This window comes from Psammomys obesus, unplaced genomic scaffold (genome assembly GCF_907164565.1).
Source record: "Psammomys obesus unplaced genomic scaffold, mPsaObe1.curated_primary_1811, whole genome shotgun sequence".
Classification (NCBI taxonomy): Eukaryota; Metazoa; Chordata; class Mammalia; order Rodentia; family Muridae; genus Psammomys; species Psammomys obesus.
In genome coordinates, this window is record NW_026590062.1 from 15,930,527 (window position 1) to 15,946,318 (window position 15,792).

Below are 15,792 nucleotides of genomic sequence, written 5' to 3' on the forward strand. Positions count from 1 at the left end.
CTTACCTCTGAGGCTCCCATCTACCATCTGTCAGCAAGCTTTTAGGAGAGAATTACACATGTGATTTATTTTCAAAGCCTTTCAGGTCCTGAAAGAGACACTCAGCACACGGTACACTCTGTCATCAAGTGTCAACATCCCCTCGATGCCGGGAGCAGCATTACAGGATGTCAGGGTGTATGTAATTGGATTGCACTGGATCCTTAATCTACATTTTCATTTACCAAAAGCCATAGCATTGGGAAAGCCATTTGCAGTTGATGCTGGGGCCCTGGGAAGGGGGAGGGTCAATGTGTAGAAAGACAAAGGCCAGCCATAAAGCCGCAGAGTGCAGGTTTTATATTTACAGTCAGTAAGTTTATAAATATATATTACATTCTTACAATCTACAATACATTCTACACTTGGAGGGGTTTAGGAGCAGGCATCTGCCGCAGTGTTCAGGGAAACATCACGTGGGTAACAATGGGAAGAAGTCAGAACTGAGGCAACTGAAAGCAAAGGATTATGGAGGTAAAAGGGGCAAGAGTTTCACCATCCACCCAAACAAGGGGAGTCTACTGGGAGACAGGAGCTGGGTGGCTTGCTGGCTGTCAGAACGAAAGGATTAGCACCACAGTCAGAGGGAAGAGGGCATGAGGGGAAGGGGAGGTGGTGGGACTCACAGTCCTCTAGGGAGATTCTCTTATATGGCAGGGATGTTCTATAAGACGGGTAAGGTGGGGGGAATGAGGAAAGAGACAAGGTGATAAAGACAGAAAATAATGGGAAAGAAAACTGAGAGATGGGTTCAAGGGAGACAGAAAGACCCAGAGAGAGAGAGAGAGAGACAGAAAGGGAGAGGGGGAGAGGGAGAGGCAGAGATGGGGGAAGGAGGGAGAGGGAGTGGGAGGGAGAGAGAGACAGAGAGAGATTGAACTGAAGGGCAGGAGAGAAGGGAAATGGTGATGATGTTAGAAACACATAGAGACCAGTCTCCTTCATCCTTCAAGGTCATGGCTACTTTTCAGCCCACTATCCTCACTTCACAGTGAGCCGGGGATTGGGGTGGGGATCGCCTGATCATGCCTCCTCTGCCATCATCATAGGCTCAGCTTTTGAGGGATCTTAGAGACATTGATCAATCATTTTGATTTGAAGCAATGCTAATCCTTTCTGGGATGACTTTGGGTTTGCAATGGTATGCACCCCCAAACACGCACACACAGACACATGCACACCCTCCACATATACACACATACCCACTTTATGCACACATGTGCCCCCACACACACATTTATACACATGCACACACCTGCACATAGCCATCATCTCTCTCATGCTGTGCAAGCATGCACAAGCCCACCTTCTTGTCACTTACCTCTTACAGCTCAGAACTGCCCACCTGCTCTGAACAGAACCCTGCTCTGTTTTAATACCCTGATGGTAAATTCTTAGACAGGAGACCCAACATGAGTGGCAGCAGACCCCATCACAAAAGAGCCCTCTATGGTTTCTAGGAAAGCAGGGAAGGGGGTGGGTAACCCACCCCGAGTCCTGCTTACACTCTGGAAATCATCCTCTTCAGAGGGATGTATGTCCCTGGGACTTTCTCCTTAGAATATCACCTGAAGCTGACATAAAGCCCAGGGTAAAGAGAGGCAGGGAACAAATTCTGAAAATTGTCTTCCCTTTTTCTCTCACAAATAACCAATGGCTGCAGAAAGGGTGTCAGTGGAGTATAGAGATCAAGTTCAAATTTGTGAACTTGTTAAAGGGGCCATGTGGTCTGTACCCAGTGTCCTACAGACAGGAGGCTTCTCTGAATTGCTTCAGTGATGTGTGTGTGTGTGTGTGTGTGTGTGTGTGTGTGTGTTTCTTCACATGTAGTTACAAAGATAGTTGTGGACTCATCTACCAATTTGCTTTCTGCCCTGTTTACCTCTGCCTTGACCTGTCAATAATCCCTGGCCAACTTTGACCCCATCTTTGCAAACTACCAGCTCAATACCCTGCTTCTTGTAGCTAGCTTCAGTGCTAGACTCTGCCCGTGAGCACACTCAGAGTCAGTTCTGCTGCTCTGCTCAGATGACACACTTCTTCTCACTGATCCATGCATGCTCAACCTGAGCCTTGCTTTTTTTCTTTCTTTCTTTCTTTTTCATGGTCTGAAGTAGCGACTATCAGAGCATCATGGATCTGACATAAAAAAAAAAAAAACCAGATTGCTTAGATTAAAGGGAAAAGAGTTCTTCCCTGCAAACCCTCAAACAGGCACCTTTGTTCCAGGTTTCAAAACATCTTGCCATGCACAATAAACTTCTTAAGTTTAACCAAACATCCTGAGTTATGGCATGTACACGGGTACTGACTCTGGGCATCCTCAGCTAAGAGGACATCATTTCCCAGGGCTCCATGGACAGTGTCACCCTTATGGTGTCCTCTTGTCTCACTTCTCCCCCGGGCACATGTCTGCTCCTCATACCCAGGTGGGTTAAAGGCTGAAAGGTAAGAACAACATTGGTGTCTCCATTACACGTGCTCATGTAGCCTCTCCATGCAACTGTGAGGCTCGGGGCACTCCCCGGGGTCCAGGGCCTGGCAGACCCACTTAATGTCATCCTCATTACTCAATGCCATGGTGTTCCCAGCAGGACACCCATCGTCTGAGGAGATGGCAGAGAACGTAGAAAATGTCACTCTTTTCCTTTTGGAGGTAGGGGATGTAGGGGGTTCGCTTTTCTGCTCTTTCTCGTCTGTGAGCAAGGCTCCTGTGGATCTGAGCAGCTGTCCATTGATGCTGCTCTGAGAATTTGAGCTGAGAAGAAGTTTGCTCTCCTCAAAGTCCAGACCCCTGTCAATGGCAGTGATCTGCTCCTCTTGGGAGGAGGCAAAGTTTATGTGGTTCCCCAACAGCTCTGTCCGGTTGCTTAGCCCAACCCAGTCATGAGAATGACTCAGACCTTCTTGCTCCTCAAAGGGAACCTGCTTGTGCCTGTATTTCAGGGCAAAAGTCACACAATTAATTAAGAACACCAAGATGGCCAGGCAGAAGACACCCAGCAAAGCATACATCCCAATTTCCAGGTCACTCAACCCCTTGGCCGCCTGATCGGGGTCATGCTCCTCAGGGCCCGCATTGCTCCTGGGGAGGTCCACCTGGTCTGGGAAGCTGGTGAGGTCTGTGGCCATGGTCTGCGAGAGGATGATGTCATCTAACAGGCTTTCCTGGCCTTCCTTCTTCTGGAAAGTTGGCCTCTTGGTGGTACTGCCCCATCCTTCCATGAGCCCCATAGATGAGCTGCTGTAATATGACCCTTCAGGGCTCCCCCATTCCTGAAAAGGCTTTTTGGACCTCCTGTCATTGACGTTCTCCACATGAAGCCCAGCCCCAAGGTGTCCGCTCTCACTGCTGTTGGGGTTTGCATCATTTTGTCCAAATTTAACCTTGATGTTGGCTGTTCCCACAGCCAGAATGCTCTTCCGCTTAGATTTCTGGCAAGATTCGCTGATCAACATCTCCACCTTCACCAGAGCCCCCTGTCCTTCATTTTCTGCAGCGATGATGGGCCACTTGAATTTGGAGTCCTGGAGGATGGAGACAACTTTTTCATCCAAGGATGTGGCCGTCAGGGAGAAGTCCTTTTCATCATAGATGTCCAAGGGTGTGACAGAGCCATCACTGAACTGCACCCAACAGCTGATGGCTGCTTCCTGTGGAGCAAGAGAAGTGTGTCAACATCTGTCAGGGGGCTCAGCAAACAGGCACACAGGGTGTGTGTGTGTGTGTGTGTGTGTGTGTGTGTGTGTGTGTGTAAGTAAAATTTTCCTGTGGCTTTAAGAAGAAGCCAGTTAGGAAATGTAGAGAAAGCCAGGAGACATCCTACCATAGATCATGGAGGGATATGAATTCCCATAAATAACCAAGGGGTTGGGGAGAACCAATAGGGTCAGAGTAAGCCTTCCAAAATAAGATAGGCATTTGAAGTTGGGGTCATAGTTCAGTTGCTGGAGTGCTTATGTTTAGAAAGTTTGAAGCCCTGGGTTCCATTCCTAGCACCACATTAACCCAAGTTTAGTAGCTCACAACTCTAATTTCAGTACTCAGGAAATGGAGGCAGCAAGTAGTTGAGGGTCATCCTTGACTATGTAATGAGTTCTGGGGTAGCCTAGTCTCAAGAAAAAACAAAAACAAATTAAGGTTGACTTATTTTCTCATCTCTTAGAAGACAAACAGTCTCAGAGACAGCCCAGGATCCACTTCTGTACAATTTTAAATGGCTTGTTGAACTGTATTTCTGGTGAGTGGGCTCCTTCATGAGGGTCACAGGTATAAATTAAATGTGGTATCATGCCATCTGAGCCCATTGTAGCATCCAGTCACATTATCACACATAACATAGATTGCAGGCATTGATCTAGACACCCCTCAGGGCCAGAGAGGGCCATGGTTTCATTGACCCTACCTTCTCTGGGATACAACTGGCTTGTGCTCATCTGGAGAGGGCTCATCTGGAGATGGCTTAAGGCATGTGTGAAACCAGCTAGATAGAGTAGGGGACTTTGCCTCTATTTCTTCCACCCTCCATTTCAAGAAATGGGAAGAAACCTGGCAACCAAAGGCAGCCTGCAGCTGAGGTCTCTGTGTGTCTCCATCTCTTGCTTTCTGCTCTTTGTGCTTAGACATCTCCATTCACTCATAGCACGGTACAGTGGCTTGTTGGATAGGCTTCATTTTAAGAAAAGCCTTTGATCTTGGATATGTCAGTGGATAGGCATGCCCACTGCTTTCTGCCTCCTCAAGTTCCCTGGAAAGGCTACTTCATCCCAAGCCCTGTCCCCATCTCCCAGGACATATAAATTCAAGTCCTGCCTGGGGAACAGGCCCTAGAGACCCATGTGTTGCTTGCTGGCCTCAGCCTGTTAGAAAGGAGATTGCCATGATGTATATCCCTTAAGCTGAGCATCACTGACTAGGGTCATGCCTTCCCCCTCCCTCTCTTTTTTATATCTGAAAGAGGAAAGACAGACTGAGATACTAGCACAAAAGATGAATGGTGGGAACATAAGTAAAACTGAGGAGTAAGGCCCCCTTTGACACCATTTTAGCTCACAAATAAGGAAAGATATGAGTACTTATGCACAGTATAAGTACTGTGCATAAAAAAGTGATAAGATCTCAGGGAAAGAGTAGGGACCAGATGATCTGATCTTCCAGACAGGAGAGTCCCCCATCCTCTAGCCACCGCCCTATTGATTGGGTTTCCTTTTTTTGTTTTGTTTTGTTTTTTTTAATGTTGCTGAAGTTTTTATTATTATAAACAAATAAAAATTTTCAAATACTGCTGGTATCTAGAGTATTACACAGACTTAAGATGATTCATTATATTTTGATCAGATGTGATTATTGATGTGATTGTGCAGATGTGATTATTGATGACCTATACCTAGAGGTCATCAAATTTCTTGTATTTAGGAGCACAGTTGCCCTTTCTTATTTACATACTCTCTTACATTTTTCCTGTTTACCTTAAAATATTTTAAAAATTCTAATTTTACATAGTACTATTTTAGCATACAACTTGCTTTAGAATAGAAATATCCCACAAACATATTCTATTTTCTTTTTTTAATAGCCCTCACTGGTGACCGAAGTAAATGTTTCATGGATGGTGCTTAGCTTGGAAGAAACAAAGCAAGAAACAAAGGTGGTTGGTGGCTTCCACACCATCCTTTTGTTAGCTGTTGGCCTGAACTGCTATGTGGGAAATTGGCCAGGATGAAGTACAAAAGCCACAGGACCCAGCGCTGACCCACCAGCTTACTCTATTGTGCCAGGAAGTCTCAGCAGAGGCTGTCTTTGGATGCCCGGCTTTTTGAAGTTGTCAGGTCAGAACCAAGCTCTATGAGGGGATCGAGGACCATGCAACCACTCCCAGAGCTACCCTTAGGGGAGCAGGCGATACTCTACATTTCAGGGATGGATTAGCTCTTTTCTGGCTCCGTCTTATCACTTTTGAATTCCTAACTGGTTGTGGTCTGATTTTATCATCCACTGAGCTAAGAGGAAAGCTTATCTCTCACCCTTCCTATCTGCACTTTGCAGGCTGGTGTCCGTCCTTCTAGACAAAAGGAGGCTTGATTTTTGCCAAGAGTTCATATCTGTTACTAGGAATACTAACTCTCATTTTTTTTTCCTAATCCCAAATCTCTCACATAAGACTATGCTATCAGGTATCAATGACTGCTAGCACCTGAGAGGGAAAGTTGAGGTACAGGTCTAGCTGGAAGATAGAAGGTTCAAGGTGGTGTCTTGGGCTCTGTCTTCTTCCTGCTGTGAGTATGGTCAGTCTCTGCTGATTCCTGGGGCTTCAAGGAAGCCTGAGTCTGGCAACCTTCCCAGCCGAGGGTAACTGTGGAGGAGGGTTTCTGATGGGTAGAGAAGCTTCCAGAAAAGTCCCTCTGTGGGTTCAATGGACATTTTCCCCATGCAGAAAGAACCGATTGTTGTAAAGTTCACCTCATTCTCTATGTTCCATCTAAGGAATAATGTCTGTCCACCTCCGTAGAGGCAGGTAAGCACAGACTATCTGTACAAAATCCACTGTACAAAAACCTCTGTGTCAGTTCACTCAACATTATACAACTGCACACATCAGAGTAGACTCACACACAACACAAGCTATATATGCTACACACACATCCAAACCCAGAGTACACAGGACACATGCAGGTGTCTACACAAACATGCATACAACCAATGAGACACACAGCACAGGACACATGAAGAAGATCGATCCATCCATACACCGGGCACACGGTATGCTTACACAGGTACATAGACACACACATGTACAACACAAAAATGTATGATAACAGACAATACACTACATAAGATACACATTTGCCCACAGGCGGACACATACATGAGCACATATAAGACACACAGACTGACGCATCTACAGACATAGGTCCTACATCGGTTGAACTTTTGTCAGCTTGACACAAGCTAGATTCATCTGGGAAGAGGCAACTTCACTTGAGAAAAATGCCTCCATCAGATGGGGATGGTAGGCCATTCTATGGGGCATTTTCTTGATTAATAGTTGGTGTGGGAGGGCCCAGCTCTCAATGGTAGAAGAAAGCAGGCTGAGTAACCCATGAAGAAAGAGACGGTAAACAGAAGTCCTCCATGGCCTCTGCTTTAGTTCCTGCTCTGAATGTGAGCTGTCAGCCAAATGAGCTCATGGAGTTGCTTTTAGATATGGTGCTTCTCACAGCAGTAGAAACCCAACACACATCCATATCCATAAAACAAATAACACAAATGCATAACGCAGTCTGTTAGTACACTGGCTTCAAATAAAGAGACTCCTGACTCCTGTCAGTTCCCTACTTCTGCCTGAGAAACAAGGAGAGGCAACGTCATCAGCCTCCAAATCTGCTGGGACCTGGATGCAGGCTGTGGTAATCCTGAGTCTACTCCTGCCTCTACCTACCTCCCACTGCTGGGTAAGGCTGGCATGCCAGTCAGGGCAATTTGGACCAGAGGAGAGTGTGACCCACCCAGGTACCCACCCCAACACACTGGCATGTGGAGGACAGGGGCGCATCCTCTAGTGCTTTTACTCTAAGCAGCTGTCGGTCACCCCCTGCAGTGCTTGCCCATCATGTCAGGGAGTTGGGAGGCAAGAGGCTTCTCGAGCATGTGCTAGCAGATCCTTTGCAGTCAAGAAGCACAGGACGTGTGGTGTCTGTTTGGAGTATGCGACTCTCCTGGTTAGAGCCTTTGCCTGCTGCAGGGTCCTCACAATGGGACAATCATCTGGTGTGACTGCTCTGCGGTGTGCTGACCCACCTGGCATATGGACCTTACGTAGTGTGTGCTGACCTCAGCTTGGGTAACACTCAGCAAATGCGTGTCTCAAACTCCACCTCCTTACCTGCTTGGGCCTCTGCAGAAGTTCCTGGGCCACTGCAGTGGCGAAAATGGCTCTGTTGCTCCCAGGGCTGAGCTGCAGGGACAGTGAAAGCCCCGTTACCAGCTGGACCCCAAGGTCTGTGATGGTCACCTTCTCATCCAGCACAGTGATTGTCTTCTCGGCAAGAATGGCATCTGACAGAGGGGACAGGATCTGAAGGCAGAACCAACATGATAAGGGGGGAGCTCTATGTGGTCACAGAACTTCAGCCATCGCATATCATTAATGAGGGCATGCAGAGACAGGGAGCTCGCAGGAGCCCAGGGGAGCAGAAGGAGGCCTCCTCTAAAAGTAAGCCTTAGTCATGGAAATGCAATGATGCAAAATGCTTCTATAGAAGAGCATGGGAACAAGTTCATCCTACCGGCACAAGTTCAAATACCGGCACACTAACTCTAATTGTCACTGTGTTCCATTCTTATCTTTAGCAATGGAGATTGATGTTACCGTTCCCTTGAATGTGGTGATTCCTGTACACAGCACAGGCCATCTCTGCTATTGCCAGTGCATCCTTATTTAAAATTATTCAACTTTCAAACAGCTTTATGTCCCCCAGAGAACCATGACTTGGCACCATAACTATATATTTATTTCTGTCTCACATGGGAAAGCCAGCATGTAATTATAAAGTAGTGTTTCTTGAGGCCGGAGTGATAGCTCAGTGGTTAAGGGCACTAGCTTCTCTCCCCCTCCTCTCTCTCTCTCTCTCTCTCTCTCTCTCTCTCTCTCTTTCTCTCCCTTTTCCTCTCTATCTTGGTTTTTCAAGACAGGGTTTCTTTGTGTAGCCTTGCACTATCCTGGACTTGTTTTGTAGACCAGGCTGGACTTGAACTCACAGCGATCCACCTGCCTCTGCCTCCCTGAGTGCTGGGATTAAACACATGCACCACCATGCCTGGCTGCCACTATCTTCTCTTGCAGAGAGCCTGGGTTCAGTTTCCAGCACACGCATGATGGATTACAACCATATATAACTTCAGTTCCAGGGGATATGACAGACCCTTACGGCTTCTGTGGTCACCATGCATGTGTGTGGTTCACAGACATACATACAGGGAAAATACTCATACATATAAAATACAGATAAGTAAAAACAAATCTTAAAAAAAGAAAGTAGGGCTTCCTCATCTAAATATTATCTTGCCCTGGGATCTTGAGTTTCACAGTTGGATCTCTCTCTCTATGTTTTTTTTTTTTTTAAGATGGGATCTCACTGTCTAACCCTGACTGTTCTGAAACTTGCTATGTAGACCAAACTAGTCTTGAAATCACAGACATCTGCCTCTACTTTCCTAGAACTGGTATTAAAGGCTTTCACCAACACATCAGGCTTCAGTTCCACACTTTGAGAAACACGGGACCACGAGATCCAGTGGAATCTTGAACTCTCATCTTTCCTCACATGGCACCACCCACACTGACACTGACGCTTTCTGAGTCCAACCTGGTGTTGATAGTCCAGTCTTGACTCTCTCTTCACACCCCTACTGACCAGGGATGCCCAGCCATGCTTTTGAAGGTTCTAGGGCTGCTCTCCCCACCCTATGCATCCGCAGTCCCCCTTAGGTCTGTGCCTATGTCCCCCAGAGCTCATGTTCCATCCACCCATCACCTTTGGTTTATCTGTCCATGACTATTCAAATGGGAATGGAAATGAGATGAAAGTCTTCAGAAAAAAAGTGAATGAGCAAGTTTATCGCCCGGGAACTCTGTGGGACTAACAGTGGTCTCAGGACTGGATGACTGTCCTTGACAGTCTCTATGCTTCCTGCCTAGGAAGACAGTCATTTTCTTCCTTGTCAACATACAATTCCTCTTTGGACTTGAATCATCTTTCAAAGTGAACGTTTAAAGCCAAACCCTCCTCCAGGCTCCCAGGTGTTGACATTGTCTTTTAATTTTCTTCCTAATTCCTTGATATAAAGCAACATTAAATTTACTTTTTCGTCTTCTTCATTAGCATCATCATCATCATCATCACCATCATCATCATCATCATCATTATTATTGTGTGTGTATAGGTCAGGGGACAACTCTCAGGAGTCGTGGAGGGATAAAAAGCTCAGGTGACCAATGGTTGGTATGTAGGAGCTGGCTAGGGCTTGTGATCCAGTAAGGGTAAATTTCTTTCTAGGTCTTTGCTTCTCAAAGTTCTACAGCTTAGGGGACATGACCAAAGAGAGGTGAATCGTTGTTTCTCCTATGTATTGGGTGAGGTGTCTCAGGGTCCTTGTTCTATATCACATTCAAACTATGTCCTATGTGATTTCACTAACTCGAGCTCCAAGGAGAGTGTTCTGGGCAGATGGTTGAGAGGTTCACCTGACACAGCAGGAGTGCAGAAATCCCTGTCCAACTTTGCCAATGCCTCACCTGAATGGTGGTCATGCCCAGCTCCTGGCCAGTCAGGACCTGCCCTCCTTGCAGCTTAGCAATCCTGGGCTCCTCCACCTGCATGAAGTCAGTTATCAGCTCTGTGATGTCCACCTGCCAGTCAGAGCCCAGCAGGTAGGCCAAATGTCCCCCGGGATCAGGCGCCTCGGCCACAAATTGGGTCAGGACTCGAACCATGGCATGCTGGTACTGCAGGGTGCATCCTCGGCCCCTCTTCTCGTCATCATCCTCTTCCTCACTGTCTCGAGCTGGCCTGTCAAAAGATACCTGTTTGTTGAGGGCTCCACGAGTCTACCTCCAAATTGTTCCAGCTTGACCAAGGCTTAGGCATACACTGAAGATTTGGGTGTTTAACCACCAGTGTGCCAAGAGTTCTAATTGGACAGGATGGAGAGGTATGACAGGTGCTTAAGAGCTTTCCAAAGGCCCCCACCCCCTGGCATTTACTCTGTACCACTGTACTTCCCCCTCTTGTTAAGTACAGATTGCATTTTAAAACTCAATTCCAAAGTGATTAAATAGCCCCTCCAATCATTAACATTTTATTAACCTGTATTAATGATATATAATAATGGGTTTCATTATGACATTTTCATACATGTGCATGATGTATTTTGAGCACATTCTTCCCCACCATTATCCTTTCTCTCATCCCCTCCCATTCTTACTGATTCCCTTTCTCTTATTAGCCAGCCCATCTACTTTTGTGTCTTTTCTTGTTTTGGAGGTGAACCAATGAGTTTCACTAGGATTGCTTACAGGATCAAGTGTGAGAGGCTATTTGTAGAAGCCTGGGAACTTTGTCAGTGGCTAAAACACTGAAGACAATGTTTCTCCCTTCCCAACAACCTTTACCTGCCAGTATATATCAAGGATCAAAGGCTCCTTGAAGACTTTTATTCAGTTAATGTTTGCTGGATGGATGAGTTTATAAGACCTTTTGTTTTTCTTAAAACAAGGTCCCACTGTGTAGCCCAGGCTACAGTGCTCATGCCTCAGCTTCCCAAGGGCTGGAATTAGAGATGTATGCTATCATGCCTGCCTATAGGATTGGGTTTAAAGGTAGTGACAGTGTGGTTTGTAGTCTTCTGTGACTTCTCTCACTGGCTCTGATGAAGCAACTTGCTGTGTTCTGAGCTGTCCTAGGGAGACATCCACCTGGCAGGTACCTTTTCTCCACTGATCTGCAGCTAGCGAGGAGCTGAGCCGTGTGGACAATGCCTGAATGAGCCTTCTCTGCAGGAGTCACCAGACAAGGTGCCAGCCTCACTGGCAGGCAGTAGCCTTTGAGACCTCAGCTCCCAGGACTTCATTAAGCCACATCTGGATGCTCCTGCACAGATCTGAGAGACTGAACACATCAGTCTTCAAGCCATACTGAGTTTTAGATTAAGGCTTGGCATCATGCAGTGTTCCGGTTTCCTTTCTGTTGCTTTGATAAAACACTCTGACCAAAAGCAACTTGGGGAGGAAAGGGTTTATTTGGGTTATACTTTCAGGTCAGAATCCATCATTGAGGGAAATTGGGGCAGGAACTCAAGTGAGAACTTGAAGATAAGAACCATGGAGGATGCTGTTTGCTGGCTTCCTGACTCATGCTTAGATAGCTTGCTTCTATAGCCCATGGCCACTTGTTTAGTACATGGTGATGCCCAGAGTGAGTGATTAATAAGACAATTCCCTATTAACATTCACATAGACCAGCTCAATCTAGGCAATTCCTCAGTAGAGTACTCTTGGCTGTGTCAACCTAACAATCCAGGCTAACCAGAACACACAGAAATATGTAGGTAATATTACAGGGTTGTGGAGACTGGCAATATGTTCTAGGCAAGCACCAGAAAGAGGTGTTTACCTTGAAATTGGTGAGATACCATAATTAAGACAGACAGGAACACGTGACTTTAAACAGACAGATGTTGGCTGTTCCCTACTGTCTGATATCTTGTCTACACTGGCTCATTCCCAACATCGTCTCAGCCCCCATTAATATGTCAGCTGTCCGCTTCTCAGAGAGCTCATAGCCCTAGGTAAGCCCATCAGCTATGGTAGTATCTGAGATGGGCATTCCACCAGACCTGGCCAGTTCTCTGCCATCACAGCATCAGCATCAAGATCAGCATCAGAGTCAACATCATCATCATCATCATCAGCAGCAGCAGCAGCAGCAGCAGCAGCCGCAGCAGCAGCTGAAGCACCTGCCCCACCATTTATCCCAGTCCCTGGCAACCCAGTTCTCTAAAGAAATATTTCTAAGGACCATCCTTCTTCTGTCCATTGTACCCACCACTTTCCTCTCTAAGCTATAGCCTCTTCCAGAGGTCACAAAACTAGAGGGGTGAACTTCAAAAGTGAAGACTATCAAGGTCTTCTCAAGTGATAACCAGTTCGAATCCTCCGCTATGTCATAACCTACAGGAGTCTTTTCTTATGTGTCAGGGCACAAGCTTACTTACTCTGACACTTGAACATCTTACTCTATTTCCAGTGCTTGAACATATGCACAGGGGTCCCTGCAGTGACATTCAGAAAGGAGAGCCTGAACATCATGACTTCTCCTCCTCCCAGTTCTCATCTGGCTTTCTGATGGATGATAGGTGGCTTGCCTCTCTACCTAGCTTCACCTGAGGGTGTGACAGGTGTACTATGGCAGACAAGCCTCAGACTTCACCTCACCAGTGCCTGGAGTTTAGAACGTCTGCTCAGGTGCATGAATGGCACCTGCAGCTTGCTTCTTCGTAAAGTCAGTTCTCAGCCTGAGCCTCATCAACATGACCCCTTCTCCAAGCTCGTCCTTTCTCTAGCTGGGGCTTGTGACTGGAGTCTAGTTGCCCATGAGGCAGATTCTTGGCACCTGAACCCTCACATCTACTCTTGCCTGTAGCTAGCTACCTGTCTGCTTCCCTCCTCCATCTGACCACAGTGGACATGACTTTCTGTCATGGATGCCCAATGCACAATGTATACACGCATGCACGGATGCACACAAGCACTTATGTGCTCATACACACCTACCTTTTGTTGGAGACAACGGGGACCCGCCAGCCCTTGATCTGGTTCAGCTCCATGTCTGAAACCTCAATCTGCAGGGGTAGCCGTGGCACCCACACTGTCATCTCCAGGGGGCTGCTCAGGTGCTGGTAGGTGAAGCTGACTATCACATTCACCTTGCCCTTCATTTCCTTCCCATTGACAAAGACATAGTCGCATCTGTCAGAAACCTGGGGTCGGGGAGGGGAGGAGGGAGAGAAGCGTGGAGAGGGGAGGTGAGCTTCATCACAGTCCATGGTCCAGGGAACAGGACAGCACCGTGTTTGAGAGTCCCAGAGAGAGGAAGGCAGCTGTGAGAAACCTGTAGGCACTAACCGCCGGGTATGATACAGGTCAGGGATGGATGCTAACCTTACCCCAAGTATCATGTCAGCCTCAGGACCACACAGGAGGCAGCATTTCACACACAACAAACCCAAGACCAAGGGACAATGATGACTCTCGACACCCATGTTGAAGGGAAAGGGACAAGACTCTCTGTCCCTCTGTTTTTCCCTGCCCCCTCACAGGTGCCATTTCAGCCTAGAGCTCATACTTTCCATCTTAAAGGACAAAAAAAGATATCTACTTTTAACACTCAAAGGGGTGTTAAAGAAAGCAGACAGAAATGAGTAGGTTGTGCAAAGATCACAAAGGCTTTTCTAGTGAAAGTGCTTTCATCTGCTTTAGAGGCAGCATGGATGCTGGAAACACAGGATGGGCTATTGTGAGGCTCAGCCGGGATGGGGAAGTCAATCAATAAGTGTGAAGAGAAATGGGCACCGGGCTCCTCTAAGGAGGACTTTGTCATCTTCAATGTCTGCCAATAGCAAAAGTACTTAAATCTGATTGCATTGTCCAGTAGGACTAGTGATGGCTGGTTTATTATAATTTGCGGCCTGGATAGAGCTTGCCTTGCTTCAGGGGTTCCGGGAGTCTTTAATTTAAGTCTTTAATTTTCTCTTTATTTCTGTTTATACTCAGGTTGAACATTTTCAGAGTCCTTGGAAGAGAGAAAGGCGTTGGGATGCTGGGCAAGAGGAGATGAAAGGAGTGAAGAAAGAAGGGAGGGGGCGAGGAAGGGATGAGGGAGAGGGAGACAAGAAGGAGAAAGATGAAGCTGGAGAAGGAATGAGGAAATAGGGAAGGAAGAAAGAAAGAGGAAAGAATGATGGAGGGAGGAGAGGGAAAGGAAGAAGGATATTGTAACAAGTTGCTGATAAGACTCATTTTTAGAGCAACCGAGTCCTTCATAAATTTAACCCTTAGGGCCTTCCTGCTGAATACGTGACTCCTTTAAAGGAGCTTAGAGCTCATCCCAGGTGAGAGAGCCACACAGCATGCTCTGCATTGAGAGAGGTATGGGCTGGGATTCACTTAGCCTGATGTTGAATATAGAACTACCTTCATCTTGGTTCTTTAATTCAATGTTTATTTGTTGAGGATGACAAATGTTGGTACAAATAAGGAGGCTTTGCAGGGTGTGTGAAGCAGGGTTGTGCAAACAAGGTCAGGGGGACGTCAGAGCACAGCTTTGCACAGCACATCTTGGGTCCATGGATCAGGGCTGACCTCACATGTGGCTGAGTAAGACAAACTACCGTGAGTGGGGTTGGAAGCTTGAGAATCTGCCTCTGGCTCTCTGAAGGTGCCCGTGGGGTGCACCCCACCTCCATACTCTGAGGCAGTCAAAAGAGCTGCTCAATAGCGATTTCTCCTTCAGGCTGTCAGGGGCTTGCCTTCTGCCTTAGCTGCTATTGAGTGGGGATGTGACCATCACTGGCTATGAGCTGTGAACGCCAGTGACACCTGTCCCTTTCTTGCCGGGACTATCACTCTCCAGTGAGTGGCCAACATTGCCTGTTGCCCTCTAGCTGCTACCTTGCTGGTGGTGAGAGGGAGGCTGATGTCAGCCCATGATTTCGAAGTTGGGGTTACATGTAGCTGTCAGCACAAGCAGGGGTCAAAAATACAAGCGCGAAGAGCCATTGGGGGTGGGTGAGTCACCATAGCCATGAGTAATTTGTTACTTCACTTCATGAAGCTCACCATGACCATTTATCACTCACAGGGACCGTGTTCTAAGGGCTGCATTCATACGTGAGAACCTGCCAAATCGATGCATCAGTAGGCTAAGCCTGCCTGAGTAGGACAGATGAAGACAGACAAACTCACACAACTCCAATTATTTAAAACTCAGAAACAGCCAAGAATGTAATTGGGGTCGCCACAGAGCAGGGGTCCCTGTCCTAAGGGACCTTATACACCTCACTTCCAACTTTCAGGTTGAGGAGGGGCCCTCCTAGTACAAAAGATGGTCAGTGAGAGGAAATGAAGGCAAACACAGGAAATACCAGCCACAGGGAGAGACATAGCCAGACAGCTCCCCATCAAGGGGGTGAGGAAA

At 47.0% G+C, this 15,792-nt stretch overlaps 1 protein-coding gene across 1 annotated transcript in view; it reads right to left on the bottom strand.

Annotated features, from left to right (window-relative positions):
- Nucleotides 1-326: 326 nt before the first annotated feature.
- The window catches only part of Tmem132d (transmembrane protein 132D), a 611,289-nt gene continuing 595,823 nt past the window's right edge, over nt 327-15,792 (bottom strand). Inside the window, exons 6-9 of the mRNA XM_055606466.1 lie at nt 13,371-13,576; nt 10,335-10,608; nt 7,923-8,114; nt 327-3,693 (exon numbers count right to left, since the gene is read on the bottom strand). Of these exons, the coding sequence (XP_055462441.1) occupies nt 2,512-3,693; nt 7,923-8,114; nt 10,335-10,608; nt 13,371-13,576 (1,854 nt within the window). The 3' untranslated portion in view covers nt 327-2,511. The remainder of the gene's footprint in view (nt 3,694-7,922; nt 8,115-10,334; nt 10,609-13,370; nt 13,577-15,792) is intronic.